This window comes from Engystomops pustulosus, chromosome 7, assembly GCF_040894005.1.
Source record: "Engystomops pustulosus chromosome 7, aEngPut4.maternal, whole genome shotgun sequence".
Lineage (NCBI taxonomy): Eukaryota > Metazoa > Chordata > Amphibia > Anura > Leptodactylidae > Engystomops > Engystomops pustulosus.
This window is the reverse complement of record NC_092417.1, coordinates 171,424,212-171,439,811: the sequence shown is the minus strand read 5'-3', so window position 1 is coordinate 171,439,811 and position 15,600 is coordinate 171,424,212. Positions and strand designations below refer to the sequence as shown.

The following is a 15,600-nucleotide window of genomic DNA, read 5'->3' as shown; positions in this document are numbered from 1 at the left end:
TGCACCTGTGTGATATCACATAACCAGGGATATAACATGCCTTGCAACTGTGTGACATCACATGACCAGGGATATAACATGCCTTGCACCTGTGTGACATCACATGACCACGGATACAGAACAAGCAACACACCTGTGTGACATCACATGACCAGGGATATAACAAGCCGTGCACCTGTGTGACATCACATGACCAGGGATATAACAAGCCGTGCACCTGTGTGACATCACATGACCAGGGATATAACAAGCCGTGCACCTGTGTGACATCACATGACCAGGGATATAAAAGGCCGTGCACCTGTGTGACATCACATGACCAGGGGTATAATGAGCCGTGCACCTGTGTGACATAACATGACCAGGGATATAACGAGCCGTGCACCTGTGTGGCATCACATGACCAGGGATATAACAATATTAGAAAATAATAAGATAAAATGTTTTATTTATAAACTTATTCCTATAATTATATAAAATATAGCAGTGGTGAATCACTCTACCACCTGCACTGTATCACTTTTTATATTCTGGTGAAAAATATAAGGTATAAAAATGTTTTAAAAAAACTGAAATAAAAACAAATTCACAGCTCCATGTCCTTCAGAGATAAGAGTTTGGCCTCGGTGTCATTGACGGCCTCCCTGATCTTCTGCAGACAGTCCAGGTATAAGTCAAATGCCTTCTGGCCTTCAGGGTCGACATCTGAGAAGAGCCACAAGTGCAAAGTGTTAAAACAAATGTATAATATATAAGTACACATAACACATCAATATATTAAAGGGGTTGGCCACTCTTTTACATAAAGTTGCCCATGTCCCTTTACTACCTTAATGATAAAGTGATTCGGCAGCCTTGCTGCTTACTTTTGTGCTGTCTGCAGACTCTCCACGATTCTTGGTTTACATGTCTGAGCTGTGATGACTAGGAGGAGCTGCAGCAGGAGATTATGACTCATCCTGCTCCCTCCCCTCTCACTGTGTCTATCAGTAAGGAAGGACAGTGAAAAGAAAGACACATTGGGAGAAACCATGAGGAGGGCCTAGAGGAGTGAGAGAGGGGAAGCTTTTATATATCCAGATGACAGCATAGGGAGAACAGGGGAAGGCTAAAGCTATCAAAGGTGGCAAAGACACAGGGACATATTCTTGGAGATAGATTTATTGAAAAGTGGCCAATCCCTTTAAGGTCAGAAAATAAATAAACATTCTATGTAAGCACATGCAAAACTTTCCTGTACAGTCACATTGTCTGAGTGGCTAAAAAGCTGTGGACATGTGATCATCATTGGAGCCTGGACTGCGAATCAAACTTTTGACCCCAACATAGACATTGGGGATCACTAATAATGTAGCATCTGAAACATGTGACAAAGAAGGGGGCTCCCATGACAATTTACTGGGGTCACTTGATCTGGTCCCTCATGGGTTCCCATAAAAACTTGGGTTCTAACTTGTCCAATGTCAATGTAAGGGTTACATATACAGGCAGTTACATACAAGATAGGTTCCATAGGTTTGTTCTTAAGTTGAATTTGTATGTAAGTCGAAACTGTATATTTTATAATTGTAGATACAGACAAAAAATTTTTTTTGCCCCAGTGACAATTGGAGTTGTAAATTAATGGGACCAAGTATTATAAATAAAGCTTCATTACAGACACCTTACAGCTGATCATTGCAGTCTGGGACTAAAGGAACATCCAGAGAGGTCACCAGAGGTCACAGCGGACACAGGGGGTCTGTCTTTAACTAAGGGTTGTCTGTAAGTCGGCTGTCCTTAAGTAGGGGACCGTCTGTACTCATTTGACTACCGTTAATTAGCAATTTTCGGATATATCATATGGAGAGAGCCATCATGTATGCAGCACCACAAAATGTGCCCAAGAGGAGATTAAACTACAAACCAGCATAGTCATTGAGGGGTGGAGCATTTTTTTGCAGCCATCTTTTCATAAAAATGTAAGTTTAATGAAATAATTCTATAAACATTCAGTATCTCTTACATGGTGCGGTCTGTGTGGCAGCTTCCGCTGTTTCAGTCCGAGGATTAACGCTGGCACCTAAAATATGAAGAGGATCACCATCACTACCCATAATACATTGTAAGACGGTGGCTCCTAGAACATTAAATGAAACCTACCATGAGAAATCTACCATCAGAAGTAGATGTGATTCCTGCTGCCTGACTCTGCCCCAATCTGTTTTTTAATAATCCTAGAACCTAACTTTATTTGAATAATATGTAAATGAACTGCAGAGGCTATAGGGGCGTGGCGTAGCCTGGCCGGGCTGTACTGTGGCGTGTACTATCCTGGCCTTGGCACTGGGAGCCAAGGCTAGTACACGCCTCCGTAGCCCCTGCAGTTAACACAGGTGGTGGGATGGATGATGGTTCAGGATATCGTTCCTCAGAACCTGGGCAAAGAAAACAAGCAGGAGATTCAGTGCAAAACTCATCAACCTAGTGGTACCACAGCTTACATGTGAGTGGAGACACATTCTATGTCTAACAACTCAAATACCATGATAAGGCTTCCTTACTTTTAAAAATCAACTTCTAAAATTATGCTAATGAACCTGAATGGCTTATGGGTTTGTTACCAGAGCCTCTCCATGCTCAATCTTCACAGGCTGTTACACTATGCAGGAGCAATTCCCCCTCCAACTGTGTGAGATTACAGCAGTTATTATTATATTATATAATTATAGCAGGCAGAAGGAGGGGGGGGAGTGCTGGGGAAGCAGGGGAAGGGGGACACAGTGTTACAGCCTGTGAAGCTACAGCTCTGCTACAGCATTCCCAAAGCTCTTCCGACTCATTAGCATAATTATAAAAGTTGATTTTAGTAGGAAGAGGACATGGACAACATATACGGTGCCTGGATCCTTGAGTGAGTGTCCCTGGTTTATCATAATGGATTTTGATGGTAGTTTTCCTTTAACTGTGGAATTTTATAGGTTAAAAGGACTCTACCATCTCCACCAAGTGTTATAATCTGCTTGCCACAGGCCGTAGATATACGATTTCTGTTTTTTTTCAACATATCCTTCACTATTTCTGTCCATTCTGCCATTTTCAATACCTGTTCTGAACTGTTCCCACCAAAAATTGTTTTTCCCCTCTTGTTACGTTTCGCCCCAAAGTTTCGAGACAAATCTCTGGCTTATTTAATGGAAAGTCTTGTGGTCCAGGCAGGAATAGTGGTCCAGGCAGGAATAGAAGTGCTTCAACTGTCAAGGACACGTCCTGCTGCACCAACTGCCCCATTAGCATACGGATTTCAATGGGAATTTCTCAGAAGTGGCATAAAAGACAGAAATAATAAATTGCTTCCAAGAGATTTTGATGCTTGGGGAGGAGGTGGAAGGGATGGAAGCTGCAGGTGGTGTCTGCAGTATAATACAGATGGCAGCTGCTGTGTATGGAGAAGGAGTCTCCTCCATAGGCTTTCTGTGGGCAAATGATGAATGTTAAATGTTGCTAAGAGGTTAGGGTTTTTTTGTCTCTGTACTAATGACCTGTCCATAGAGACTAATGCCTCTACCTGTCTATAGTGAGGGGAAGGAACGCCTTCCCTCCCTTTTAACCCACTTAGCGTAAAGGGGAAAATAATCACAATTACTGGAGGTTCGCAAAGCATTGTGATTACGTAAGAACTGGTACACCAGAAAACTAGTATAATATTTACAGGAACCATATTACATAGCAGGAGGAGCTGAGCAGATTGTACATGGTGTCCTATCTGCAGGCAACATGTTATAGAGCAGGATGAGCTGAGCAGATTGTACATAGAGTCCTATCTGCAGGCAGCATGTTATAGAGCAGGAGGAGCTAAAGAGATTGTACATAGTGTCCTATCTGCAGGCAGCATGTTATAGAGCAGGAGGAGCTGAGCACATTGTACATAATGTCGTATCTTCAGGCAGAATGTTATAGAGCAGGAGGAGCTGAGCACATTGTACATAATGTCGTATCTTCAGGCAGAATGTTATAGAGCAGGAGGAGCTGAGCACATTGTAGACTGTGTCCTATCTGCAGGCAGAATGTTATAGAGCTGGAGGGGCTGAGCAGAATCTACATTGTGTCCTATTTGCATGCAGCATGTTATAGAGCAAATTTATGATACAAATTTGTTGAAAAAACATTCAGGAAAACTGGTAATTTATGAATGTAAATATCTCACTGTTGGGAGGTCCGGTGGCCGGGTACATGTATGGAGCTGGTGCAGAGGATCGAGAGAAAACTGGTGGCTCCTCTCCAAATACAACAATCAGGATCTGGATTAACCCCAGCAGGTTAGACGGAGGCTGTGGAGAGACAATACAGAGGTAAGTACATAAGGAGATGATAAAGGACTGTGGGAAGAAAAGGTCCAATGTCCCAACACTCCAATACTCAGCGCTATAGCAATTATCATTATACAGGGATTAGTTTATGCCTGATACCTGCCAGGAATTACCCACATTTCCTAAAATTTATCACTTCAGATCTCTAGCTATTTTACATAAGGAATAACAGGTACAATTATACTTGCCTGTATATTAGACACACATAGCGCAGGGCTAGAGAAAGCTCAGAGCTTGGTTATTGCAGCCACAGAGATTAGCAAAGCAAAGCGGTGACTTACAATGTACAAAAATATGCACTTCCCCCTCCCACTATGTGAGATTACATCAGTCAGAGGGAGGGGGAAAGTGCTGAGGGAGCAGGGGAAGCCTGTGAAGTTGCAGCGTGGAGAGGCTCTGGTAACACCCCCAGGAGCCCTTCAGCTCATTAGCATAATTATAAAAGTTGATATTAAAAGGGAGGAGCCCATGGATAACGTACATAAGAAGATATCACAGTCTTGCCTGGATCTATGAGTAAGTGCCCCTGGTTTATTAAGCTCGGGTTTGGTGTTAGATTTCATCTAATGCAGAGATTTTTTATTTTTTATAACCAGCTTTGTAACCAGAAGGACTATGGATTTTCCATTTTCTTTTCATTGTAAAGATGTAATCAGAGTAAAGCCCTTCGCTCATGAGCAATGGGCAGCACGGTGGCTCAGTGGTTAGCATTACAGCCTTGCAGTGCTGGGCACCTGGGTTCAAGTCCCAGGGTCAACATCTGCAAAGAGTTTGTATGTTCTCTCTGTGTTTGTGTGGGTTTCCTCCGATTCCCCCGGTTTACTCCCACACTCCAAAACATACTGGTAGGTTGATTAGATTGTGAGTCCCATGGGGACAGGGACCGATTTGGCAAACTCTGTGCAGCGCTGCATAATCTGTGTGCACTATATAAATAAAGAATTGTTATTGTTTTGCGCAGGTGTGGTCTTACAAACGCGCTCAGGATTCTCTGCAGCAAACTCAGAACCACTGAACTGAACTGATATGTTGAGTTCAGCTCAGAGATTTTAGGTTCCGTCAAGGAGATTCAGCGAGAACACGGAGGGCGAGTTTGTTGGAGTAGGCTTTAATCCCCAAACCAGTCGCCCTTCTACCACCAGTCCTCTATGATAGAGAGTGACTGCTATTACAGTATCCAGTATATGATGTATAGCTGCGCCTGTACTGTGTGTGTGAATGAGGCCTTGTGGTTACAGTGCTGGGTATCACAGGATCACTAGACAGATCTCCGTCCTGTAATGTACTAACGTGTTTCCAATCGTGCAGGTACGGGTGGTAAATCTTGCCATTAGCGTCTACGTATTTTCCGGTTTTTATTGACATTGTACTTGCAGGTTTAACAAAGCAGATTGGGGGAATGTACGGGTAGGTGTCCAGCAGCCACAGACATATAGGGATGTTGTACGTGTTACCTAAACAAAATGAAAATCAGTGAAGGTACAAGGGACAACCCCAGAAGCATGGAAGATTTATCAATGGCCCGCACCAGAGACGCGCACCCTGTAGCTCTCCAGCTGTTGTGTAACTATAAGGATACCCACATCCGAGCATGTGTCATAAATACTCGACATGGGAAGGGAAGAAAAGGTCGTGTGATCTGATATCATACACAAAAATATTTCTGACTATATGACTAGTCTTTGCCTTCTACTATATGTATAGTTATATTGGTTTAACGGAAATTTACCATCAAAATCCATCTTGATAAACCAGGGGCACTTTTAGATCCAGGCACCGGTATTGTGGTATCGTTTTATATTTGTTATCCATGGCCTCCTTCCTTCTAAAACCACTTTATAAGGTATGCTAATGAGACACACCCTTCAGAGCCCCTCTGTGCTGTAGCTTCACAGGCTGCAACACTGTCACCATTCGCCCCTCAGCGCCCCCCCCCCCCCCTGCCTGATATCATCCCTCACAGTGGCAGAGGGAAGTGCTCCTGCACAACATCACAGCCAATAAAGCTGCAGCACAGAGGGTCTCTGGTTACCACCTCCATATTCCTTCTAACTCATTAGCATTTTTATAGTTGATTTTATAAGGAAGGAGGCCATTAATAACAAATATAATATGATTACCACAGTCACAGTGCCTGGATCTATGAGTAAGTGCCCCTCATGAAGGATTTTGGGATTCCTTTAAAGGAAACCTACCATTTGATTTGATGCAGTATGAAGCAAACATGCCCTGAGAATGCTGTAGCTACACTGATGCAGAATTATATCTTGGTTAATCCCTGAGCTGAGTGGTTTTGCTGATAAAACAGATATAACATTAGGATAACGAAGCTCTCACTTCGGTTGCTGCTTCAGTGTTTGTCCCAGCAAGTGACTGCAGGAGAGGATGATGTAATCCCTGGGTTGTGCCTGGAGACAGAATAATCAATTGCTGCACCATCCCCCAGCTGCTGTGTATGTGAGATCCTGCTCAGATTGATTAGTCATGTCTTGACTAACCTCCATTTTCAATTACAAGCTCCCATGTGTAATGTGTTTATGTAGGCTGCCAGCCTGACCCAGCTTTCCCAAGGTCCTGAATGTTATAATAGTTTTTTCAGCAAAAGCACTCAGCTCAGGGATTAACCAAGATATGATCCTGCAACAGTGTAGCTACAGCATTCTCAAGGTGTGTTTGCTTCATACTGCATCAATTCAAATTGTAGATTTCCTTGAAGGCAAGTATAACATGAAACTTCCAATATCCCAAATCCCAAAGTGACTGAAAGGAGCTGTATAAACTTCTATCCATAGGACTCCCTCCGATCATGAGGTTACCTAATTGAATGAAGTAACAGGTTAAATATAGGTCTTCATTCAATACTATGGGAGCGTATTGCTGAGCACAGTGCTCGGCTATCTCTGCCATTCACTATTCACTGTCTCCTATTCTTGAGCAAAGCAAGAATTTGTGATTCAAATCGGGAATATGCCACCTCCACGCCTCCACGGGGCAAACTTCAATTTGCTGTTTTTTACGTTTAAGCCTCTAGATGTATTCGGCGTGATTGCCGCAGGAGCACCGCGTACATCTCCCCCTATGAGACTATTTCATCAACTTACCTTTGTAGGGTACAGGAATGGTGCCCGCGAGGCTCAGGAGCTCTCTGGACGTGCCGTCATTGAATACTAAAGAGGGAAATACAGATATCATTGAGCCCGTGTGGGATTTATTGCTACTTCCACAAGCAATGGTCATGCAGGATGTCCCCAGTGCTGCCACCTAGTGATAAATGGGATCACATTGCGGATGTAGAAGGATCTCATGTCAATACGAACAGGAAGATAATGACATGAAGGTAAGAACTGCTGACAGTGTGACACAGTGTAAGGAGCCGCTGCTACGACTGCACAAGGTCCTACACCCAAAAGCCAAAGAGCGACTATAGAATCATTAATTGCAATAATTAATAACTGCAGGAGGGGGAGGGGAGTAATAAAACAGCCCATGTCTGGATACAGGCCATCACCGTATTGTCACCACCTACCGTAATTGTCAGGTAATGGTCTGAGGTCCGCGTAGAGCCCGGTGACATTCATGATCTCCCGCACGGTCTGGTCTCTGTATTTGTACTGAAACAAGAACACAAAAAAAGCTTCAATCATTCAGCTCTGACTGGAGGGCCCCTCTAATGGGAACCTGTCAGCAGGTGGGACCAGACAGATTGCTGCCAGTGTCAGGTATTGTCCCTGGAGAGACCTTTGTGTATGTTGATAGTAGCAGCAGGACTGTGATATATGGATTTATACATCAGGATTGTAGCTTCTCTAGTACACTGGGGGTGGATAGATAAAACCTTTATCCCAATAGGAAAATTAGTTTTGCAGCAGAGGACAGAGATGGGGGGGGAGCAGAGGACAGAGATGGGGGGGGAGCAGAGGACAGAGATAGGGGGGGGAGCAGAGGACAGAGATAGGGGGGGGAGCGGAGGACAGAGATAGGGGGGGGAGCGGAGGACAGAGATAGGGGGGGGGGAGCGGAGGACAGAGATAAGGGGGGGGGAGCGGAGGACAGAGATAAGGGGGGGGGAGCGGAGGACAGAGATAAGGGGGGGGGAGCGGAGGACAGAGATAAGGGGGGGGGAGCGGAGGACAGAGATAAGGGGGGGGGAGCGGAGGACAGAGATAAGGGGGGGGGAGCGGAGGACAGAGATGGGGGGGAGCGGAGGACAGAGATGGGGGGGAGCGGAGGACAGAGATGGGGGGGAGCGGAGGACAGAGATGGGGGGGAGCGGAGGACAGAGATGGGGGGGAGCGGAGGACAGAGATGGGGGGGACCGGAGGACAGAGATAGGGGGGAGCGGAGGACAGAGATGGGGGGGGAGCAGAGGACAGAGATGGGGGGGGAGCAGAGGACAGAGATAGGGGGGGGAGCGGAGGACAGAGATAGGGGGGGGAGCGGAGGACAGAGATAAGGGGGGGGGAGCGGAGGACAGAGATAAGGGGGGGGGAGCGGAGGACAGAGATAAGGGGGGGGGGAGCGGAGGACAGAGATAAGGGGGGGGGAGCGGAGGACAGAGATGGGGGGGAGCGGAGGACAGAGATGGGGGGGAGCGGAGGACAGAGATGGGGGGGAGCGGAGGACAGAGATGGGGGGGAGCGGAGGACAGAGATGGGGGGGAGCGGAGGACAGAGATGGGGGGGAGCGGAGGACAGAGATGGGGGGGAGCGGAGGACAGAGATGGGGGGGAGCGGAGGACAGAGATGGGGGGGAGCGGAGGACAGAGATGGGGGGAGCGGAGGACAGAGATGGGGGGGAGCGGAGGACAGAGATGGGGGGGAGCGGAGGACAGAGATGGGGGGGAGCGGAGGACAGAGATGGGGGGGAGCGGAGGACAGAGATGGGGGGGAGCGGAGGACAGAGATGGGGGGGAGCGGAGGACAGAGATGGGGGGGAGCGGAGGACAGAGATGGGGGGGAGCGGAGGACAGAGATGGGGGGGAGCGGAGGACAGAGATGGGGGGGGGCGGAGGACAGAGATGGGGGGGAGCGGAGGACAGAGATGGGGGGGAGCGGAGGACAGAGATGGGGGGGAGCGGAGGACAGAGATGGGGGGGAGCGGAGGACAGAGATGGGGGGGAGCGGAGGACAGAGATGGGGGGGAGCGGAGGACAGAGATGGGGGGGAGCGGAGGACAGAGATGGGGGGGAGCGGAGGACAGAGATGGGGGGGAGCGGAGGACAGAGATGGGGGGGGAGCGGAGGACAGAGATGGGGGGGGAGCGGAGGACAGAGATGGGGGGGAGCGGAGGACAGAGATGGGGGGGGAGCGGAGGACAGAGATGGGGGGGAGCGGAGGACAGAGATGGGGGGGAGCGGAGGACAGAGATGGGGGGGGCGGAGAACAGAGGTGGGGGGGAGCGGAGGACAGAGATGGGGGGGAGCGGAGGACAGAGATGGGGGGGGGAGCGGAGGACAGAGATGGGGGGGGGAGCGGAGGACAGAGATGGGGGGGGGAGCGGAGGACAGAGATGGGGGGGGGAGCGGAGGACAGAGATGGGGGGGGAGCGGAGGACAGAGATGGGGGGGGGAGCGGAGGACAGAGATGGGGGGGGGAGCGGAGGACAGAGATGGGGGGGGGGGAGCGGAGGACAGAGATGGGGGGGGGAGCGGAGGACAGAGATGGGGGGGGGAGCGGAGGACAGAGATGGGGGGGGAGCGGAGGACAGAGATGGGGGGGGGAGCGGAGGACAGAGATGGGGGGGGGAGCGGAGGACAGAGATGGGGGGGAGCGGAGGACAGAGATGGGGGGGAGCGGAGGACAGAGATGGGGGGGGGGAGCGGAGGACAGAGATGGGGGGGGGAGCGGAGGACAGAGATGGGGGGGGGAGCGGAGGACAGAGATGGGGGGGGAGCGGAGGACAGAGATAGGGGGGGGGAGCGGAGGACAGAGATAGGGGGGGGGGAGCGGAGGACAGAGATGGGGGGGGAGCGGAGGACAGAGATGGGGGGGAGCGGAGGACAGAGATGGGGGGGAGCGGAGGACAGAGATGGGGGGGAGCGGAGGACAGAGATGGGGGGGCGGAGAACAGAGATGGGGGGGAGCGGAGGACAGAGATGGGGGGGGGGAGCGGAGGACAGAGATGGGGGGGGAGCGGAGGACAGAGATGGGGGGGAGCGGAGGACAGAGATGGGGGGGAGCGGAGGACAGAGATGGGGGGGAGCGGAGGACAGAGATGGGGGGGAGCGGAGGACAGAGATGGGGGGGGGAGCGGAGGACAGAGATGGGGGGAGCGGAGGACAGAGATGGGGGGAGCGGAGGACAGAGATGGGGGGAGCGGAGGACAGAGATGGGGAGGGGCGGAGGACAGAGATGGGGGGGGGAGCGGAGGACAGAGATGGGGGGGGAGCGGAGGACAGAGATGGGGGGGGGAGCGGAGGACAGAGATGGTGGGGGGAGCGGAGGACAGAGATGGGGGGGAGCGGAGGACAGAGATGGGGGGGAGCGGAGGACAGAGATGGGGGGGGGCGGAGAACAGAGGTGGGGGGGAGCGGAGGACAGAGATGGGGGGGCAGAGGACAGAGATGGGGGGGGGAGCGGAGGACAGAGATGGGGGGGGGAGCGGAGGACAGAGATGGGGGGGGGAGCGGAGGACAGAGATGGGGGGGGAGCGGAGGACAAAGATGGGGGGGGGGAGCGGAGGACAGAGATGGGGGGGGGGGAGCGGAGGACAGAGATGGGGGGGGGGAGCGGAGGACAGAGATGGGGGGGGGGAGCGGAGGACAGAGATGGGGGGGAGCGGAGGACAGAGATGGGGGGGAGCGGAGGACAGAGATGGGGGGGAGCGGAGGACAGAGATGGGGGGGAGCGGAGGACAGAGATGGGGGGGAGCGGAGGACAGAGATGGGGGGGAGCGGAGGACAGAGATGGGGGGGAGCGGAGGACAGAGATGGGGGGGAGCGGAGGACAGAGATGGGGGGGAGCGGAGGACAGAGATGGGGGGGAGCGGAGGACAGAGATGGGGGGGAGCGGAGGACAGAGATGGGGGGGAGCGGAGGACAGAGATGGGGGGGGAGCGGAGGACAGAGATGGGGGGGAGCGGAGGACAGAGATGGGGGGGAGCGGAGGACAGAGATGGGGGGGAGCGGAGGACAGAGATGGGGGGGGAGCGGAGGACAGAGATGGGGGGGGAGCGGAGGACAGAGATGGGGGGGGGGAGCGGAGGACAGAGATAGGGGGGGAGCGGAGGACAGAGGTGGGGGGGGGGCGCGGAGGACAGAGATGGGGGGGAGCGGAGGACAGAGATGGGGGGGAGCGGAGGACAGAGATGGGGGGGGCGGAGAACAGAGATAGGGGGGGAGCGGAGGACAGAGATGGGGGGGGGCGGAGGACAGAGATGGGGGGGAGCGGAGGACAGAGATGGGGGGGGGCGGAGAACAGAGATAGGGGTGGAGCGGAGGACAGAGATGGGGGGGGGGCGGAGAACAGAGATGGGGGGGAGCGGAGGACAGAGATGGGGGGGGAGCGGAGGACAGAGATGGGGGGGGGAGCGGAGGACAGAGATGGGGGGGGGAGCGGAGGACAGAGATAGGGGGGGAGCGGAGGACAGAGATAGGGGGGGAGCGGAGGACAGAGGTGGGGGGGGGGGGCGGAGAACAGAGGTGGGGGGGGGCGGAGGACAGAGATGGGGGGGAGCGGAGGACAGAGATGGGGGGGGGCGGAGAACAGAGATAGGGGGGAGCGGAGAACAGAGATGGGGGGGAGCGGAGGACAGAGGTGGGGGGGGGGGAGCGGAGGACAGAGATAGGGGGGGGAGCGGAGGACAGAGATGGGGGGGGGAGCGGAGGACAGAGATGGGGGGGGAGCGGAGGACAGAGATGGGGGGGGAGCGGAGGACAGAGATGGGGGGGAGCGGAGGACAGAGATGGGGGGGAGCGGAGGACAGAGATGGGGGGGAGCGGAGGACAGAGATGGGGGGGAGCGGAGGACAGAGATGGGGGGGGGAGCGGAGGACAGAGATAGGGGGGGGGAGCGGAGGACAGAGATGGGGGGGGAGCGGAGGACAGAGATGGGGGGGAGCGGAGGACAGAGATGGGGGGGAGCGGAGGACAGAGATGGGGGGGAGCGGAGGACAGAGATGGGGGGGAGCGGAGGACAGAGATGGGGGGGGAGCGGAGGACAGAGATGGGGGGGGAGCGGAGGACAGAGATGGGGGGGGAGCGGAGGACAGAGATGGGGGGGGAGCGGAGGACAGAGATAGGGGGGGAGCGGAGGACAGAGGTGGGGGGGGCGGAGAACAGAGGTGGGGGGGCGGAGGACAGAGATAGGGGGGAGCGGAGGACAGAGATGGGGGGGGGCGGAGAACAGAGATAGGGGGGGAGCGGAGAACAGAGATGGGGGGGGAGCGGAGAACAGAGATGGGGGGGGAGCGGAGAACAGAGATGGGGGGGAGCGGAGAACAGAGATGGGGGGGGAGCGGAGGACAGAGATGGGGGGGGAGCGGAGGACAGAGATAGGGGGGGGGAGCGGAGGACAGAGATGGGGGGAGCGGAGGACAGAGATGGGGGGAGCGGAGGACAGAGATGGGGGGAGCGGAGGACAGAGATGGGGGGGAGCGGAGGACAGAGATGGGGGGGAGCGGAGGACAGAGATGGGGGGGAGCGGAGGACAGAGATGGGGGGGAGCGGAGGACAGAGATGGGGGGGAGCGGAGGACAGAGATGGGGGGGGAGCGGAGGACAGAGATGGGGGGGGAGCGGAGGACAGAGATGGGGGGGAGCGGAGGACAGAGATGGGGGGGAGCGGAGGACAGAGATGGGGGGGGGAGCGGAGGACAGAGATGGGGGGGGAGCGGAGGACAGAGATGGGGGGGGAGCGGAGGACAGAGATGGGGGGGGAGCGGAGGACAGAGATAGGGGGGGAGCGGAGGACAGAGGTGGGGGGGGCGGAGAACAGAGGTGGGGGGGGCGGAGGACAGAGATGGGGGGGAGCGGAGGACAGAGATGGGGGGGGGGGCGGAGAACAGAGGTGGGGGGGGCGGAGGACAGAGATGGGGGGGAGCGGAGGACAGAGATGGGGGGGGGCGGAGGACAGAGATGGGGGGGGGCGGAGGACAGAGATGGGGGGGGGCGGAGGACAGAGATGGGGGGGGGGCGGAGAACAGAGATAGGGGGGGAGCGGAGAACAGAGATGGGGGGGGAGCGGAGAACAGAGATGGGGGGGGAGCGGAGAACAGAGATGGGGGGGAGCGGAGAACAGAGATGGGGGGGGGAACGGAGGACAGAGATGGGGGGGGAGCGGAGGACAGAGATAGGGGGGGGGAGCGGAGGACAGAGATGGGGGGAGCGGAGGACAGAGATGGGGGGAGCGGAGGACAGAGATGGGGGGGAGCGGAGGACAGAGATGGGGGGGAGCGGAGAACAGAGATGGGGGGGAGCGGAGGACAGAGATGGGGGGGAGCGGAGGACAGAGATGGGGGGGAGCGGAGGACAGAGATGGGGGGGAGCGGAGGACAGAGATGGGGGGGAGCGGAGGACAGAGATGGGGGGGAGCGGAGGACAGAGATGGGGGGGAGCGGAGGACAGAGATGGGGGGAGCGGAGGACAGAGATGGGGGGGAGCGGAGGACAGAGATGGGGGGGGGCGGAGGACAGAGATGGGGGGGAGCGGAGGACAGAGATGGGGGGGAGCGGAGGACAGAGATGGGGGGGAGCGGAGGACAGAGATGGGGGGGAGCGGAGAACAGAGGTGGGGGGGGGGATACAACAGTTTCAGGGGAAGAGGAAAGATAAATAGGAATAAGGAGAGGGCAGGGGCAGTGGGAGGAGGGGAGAGAAGTGAAACTGAAAGAGAACTATGTCTCGGAGGTGACAGCTCATCAGTTTTGTGCCATGCTGCCGGTCAGACCCGGTGACCCGCCTGTGGGCGGCGCTAGTCTCACCTTGCCCAGCATCCTGCTCAGCAGAACCTCTGACATCGCCATGGTGACCTCCTCACAGATGCGTCCAGCAGTGTAAACCTGCACTCCAGCTGTCAGCGACTTCCAGTTCAGTCAGCACGTCACTTCCTCTGGGTTAGCAGTGTTACCATGGCGACCAAAATTCACAAAGCAGCCGCCATGTTTGGTAAGGGCAGGTCTCCCTTACTGCAGATATTTTCTCCCCGAATAAATTATGTGTAAAAAGAGGATTCTGAGCTATACATTACACACACATTATATATATAATGAACATTCATAACAATTCACATTAATATGGATTATTGTTCTTTTATAATAAATTAGGCTGATTTCTTGTTAGTTGCCAATAACATTTCACATTATTTGTCGGTGTCATGGAACTGTATATAAGCAGCCAACAGCAATGTTTTCATCCATTACGGATATGCATCTGTGATGTCATAGACATCTTGCCACCCAACTTTCCCAGGCTACTGACAAGCAATTTACACCAGAATAAGCTGAACTGATCCATTCTACTATGGAGCAAGTTATCCGTCATAAATAGGAATGATCAAAGAGCACAGCAGACTTATAACTATTCGGAGAAGGTGTATTTCCATCTCAAATCATGGATGAGATAGGAATTCATGCCTCAATGTGCCGCCATAGTGGATAGGATTTATGGAAACACATGACACGGCTTACTTTTGCAATTTTCAAAAGTCCAGAGACAATACCTACTGGCCAATACCATTTAAAGGGGTTTTATATTTAATTTTTTTAAAAATACAATTTTCCTGCAAATAGCATTACACCGAATGCAAAGTTACCTGTCTGCCATCCCGCACCGCCATCAAGCCTCTCGCCTAAGTTTCCATCAATTGCAAGAATATTTATGAGCAGTTGTTTCTAGGTGACTCTTCTCTGTAAAGACTTCATGGAGCAGCTCAGAAGTTGGTGTTATTGCAGCCGACGTTCAGACTGATTGCCCCCTATGAAGTAGTGGAGGTCTAACCTTGTGGACCCCACAAAAAGATGGCCATTCACACCCAGAAAACTAAGATGGACTTTGACATGAAAAGTCAACATACATGGCGCTCTCCTTTAAGCAGCAGTTCCTTTAGTCACTTTCCCCATCTTTCCTAAAATGCTTTAGGGCAGTGGTGGCGAACCTATGGGCACCCGAGCCATAACTCCACTGCAGACTTCGCCAGACAGGACTCAAGGCCTTTTGCAGTTCCAGGCAGCCCAGGACCCTAGAAGGAAGCTACAATCATAATCAAAGCTTTTTCTCCTTCTTTCTACTGTATTGGTGTCCTCAGGTGCCTATACAAT

The 15,600-nt window shown here is 53.4% G+C and overlaps 1 protein-coding gene across 2 annotated transcripts; it reads right to left on the bottom strand.

The window, feature by feature from the left end:
* Positions 1-431: 431 nt before the first annotated feature.
* On the bottom strand, positions 432-14,384 carry LOC140071330 (tumor susceptibility gene 101 protein-like). 2 transcript variants are annotated; one of them, XR_011849113.1, is made up of 8 exons: positions 14,266-14,384; positions 7,876-7,960; positions 7,451-7,516; positions 5,640-5,803; positions 4,187-4,310; positions 2,143-2,417; positions 2,006-2,062; positions 645-705 (listed from the first exon to the last, which is right to left on the bottom strand). XR_011849113.1 is itself a non-coding variant. In XM_072118961.1 (7 exons), exons 1-7 carry the CDS (start codon positions 14,305-14,307, stop codon positions 587-589), a joined length of 657 nt encoding a protein of 218 aa, XP_071975062.1. In that variant the 5' UTR covers positions 14,308-14,384; the 3' UTR covers positions 432-586. The 2 variants fall into 2 exon arrangements, 1 of the variants encoding a protein (XP_071975062.1); XM_072118961.1 differs by lacking the exon at positions 2,143-2,417 and having other exon boundaries at positions 432-705.
* Positions 14,385-15,600: the final 1,216 nt, after the last annotated feature.

What these genes read in the sequence shown, in the direction of transcription:
- LOC140071330 (XM_072118961.1), bottom strand. Translation starts at nt 14,307, where the DNA reads ATGGCGATGTCAGAGGTTCTGCTGAGCAGGATGCTGGGCAAG. An exon ending in ACCATTACCTGACAATTACG is followed by an intron (nt 7,517 to 7,875) that starts GTAGGTGGTGAC and finishes TTCCCTCTTTAG; the next exon opens with TATTCAATGACGGCACGTCC. An exon ending in TGCCACACAGACCGCACCAT is followed by an intron (nt 706 to 2,005) that starts GTAAGAGATACT and finishes GGCTCTTCTCAG; the next exon opens with ATGTCGACCCTGAAGGCCAG.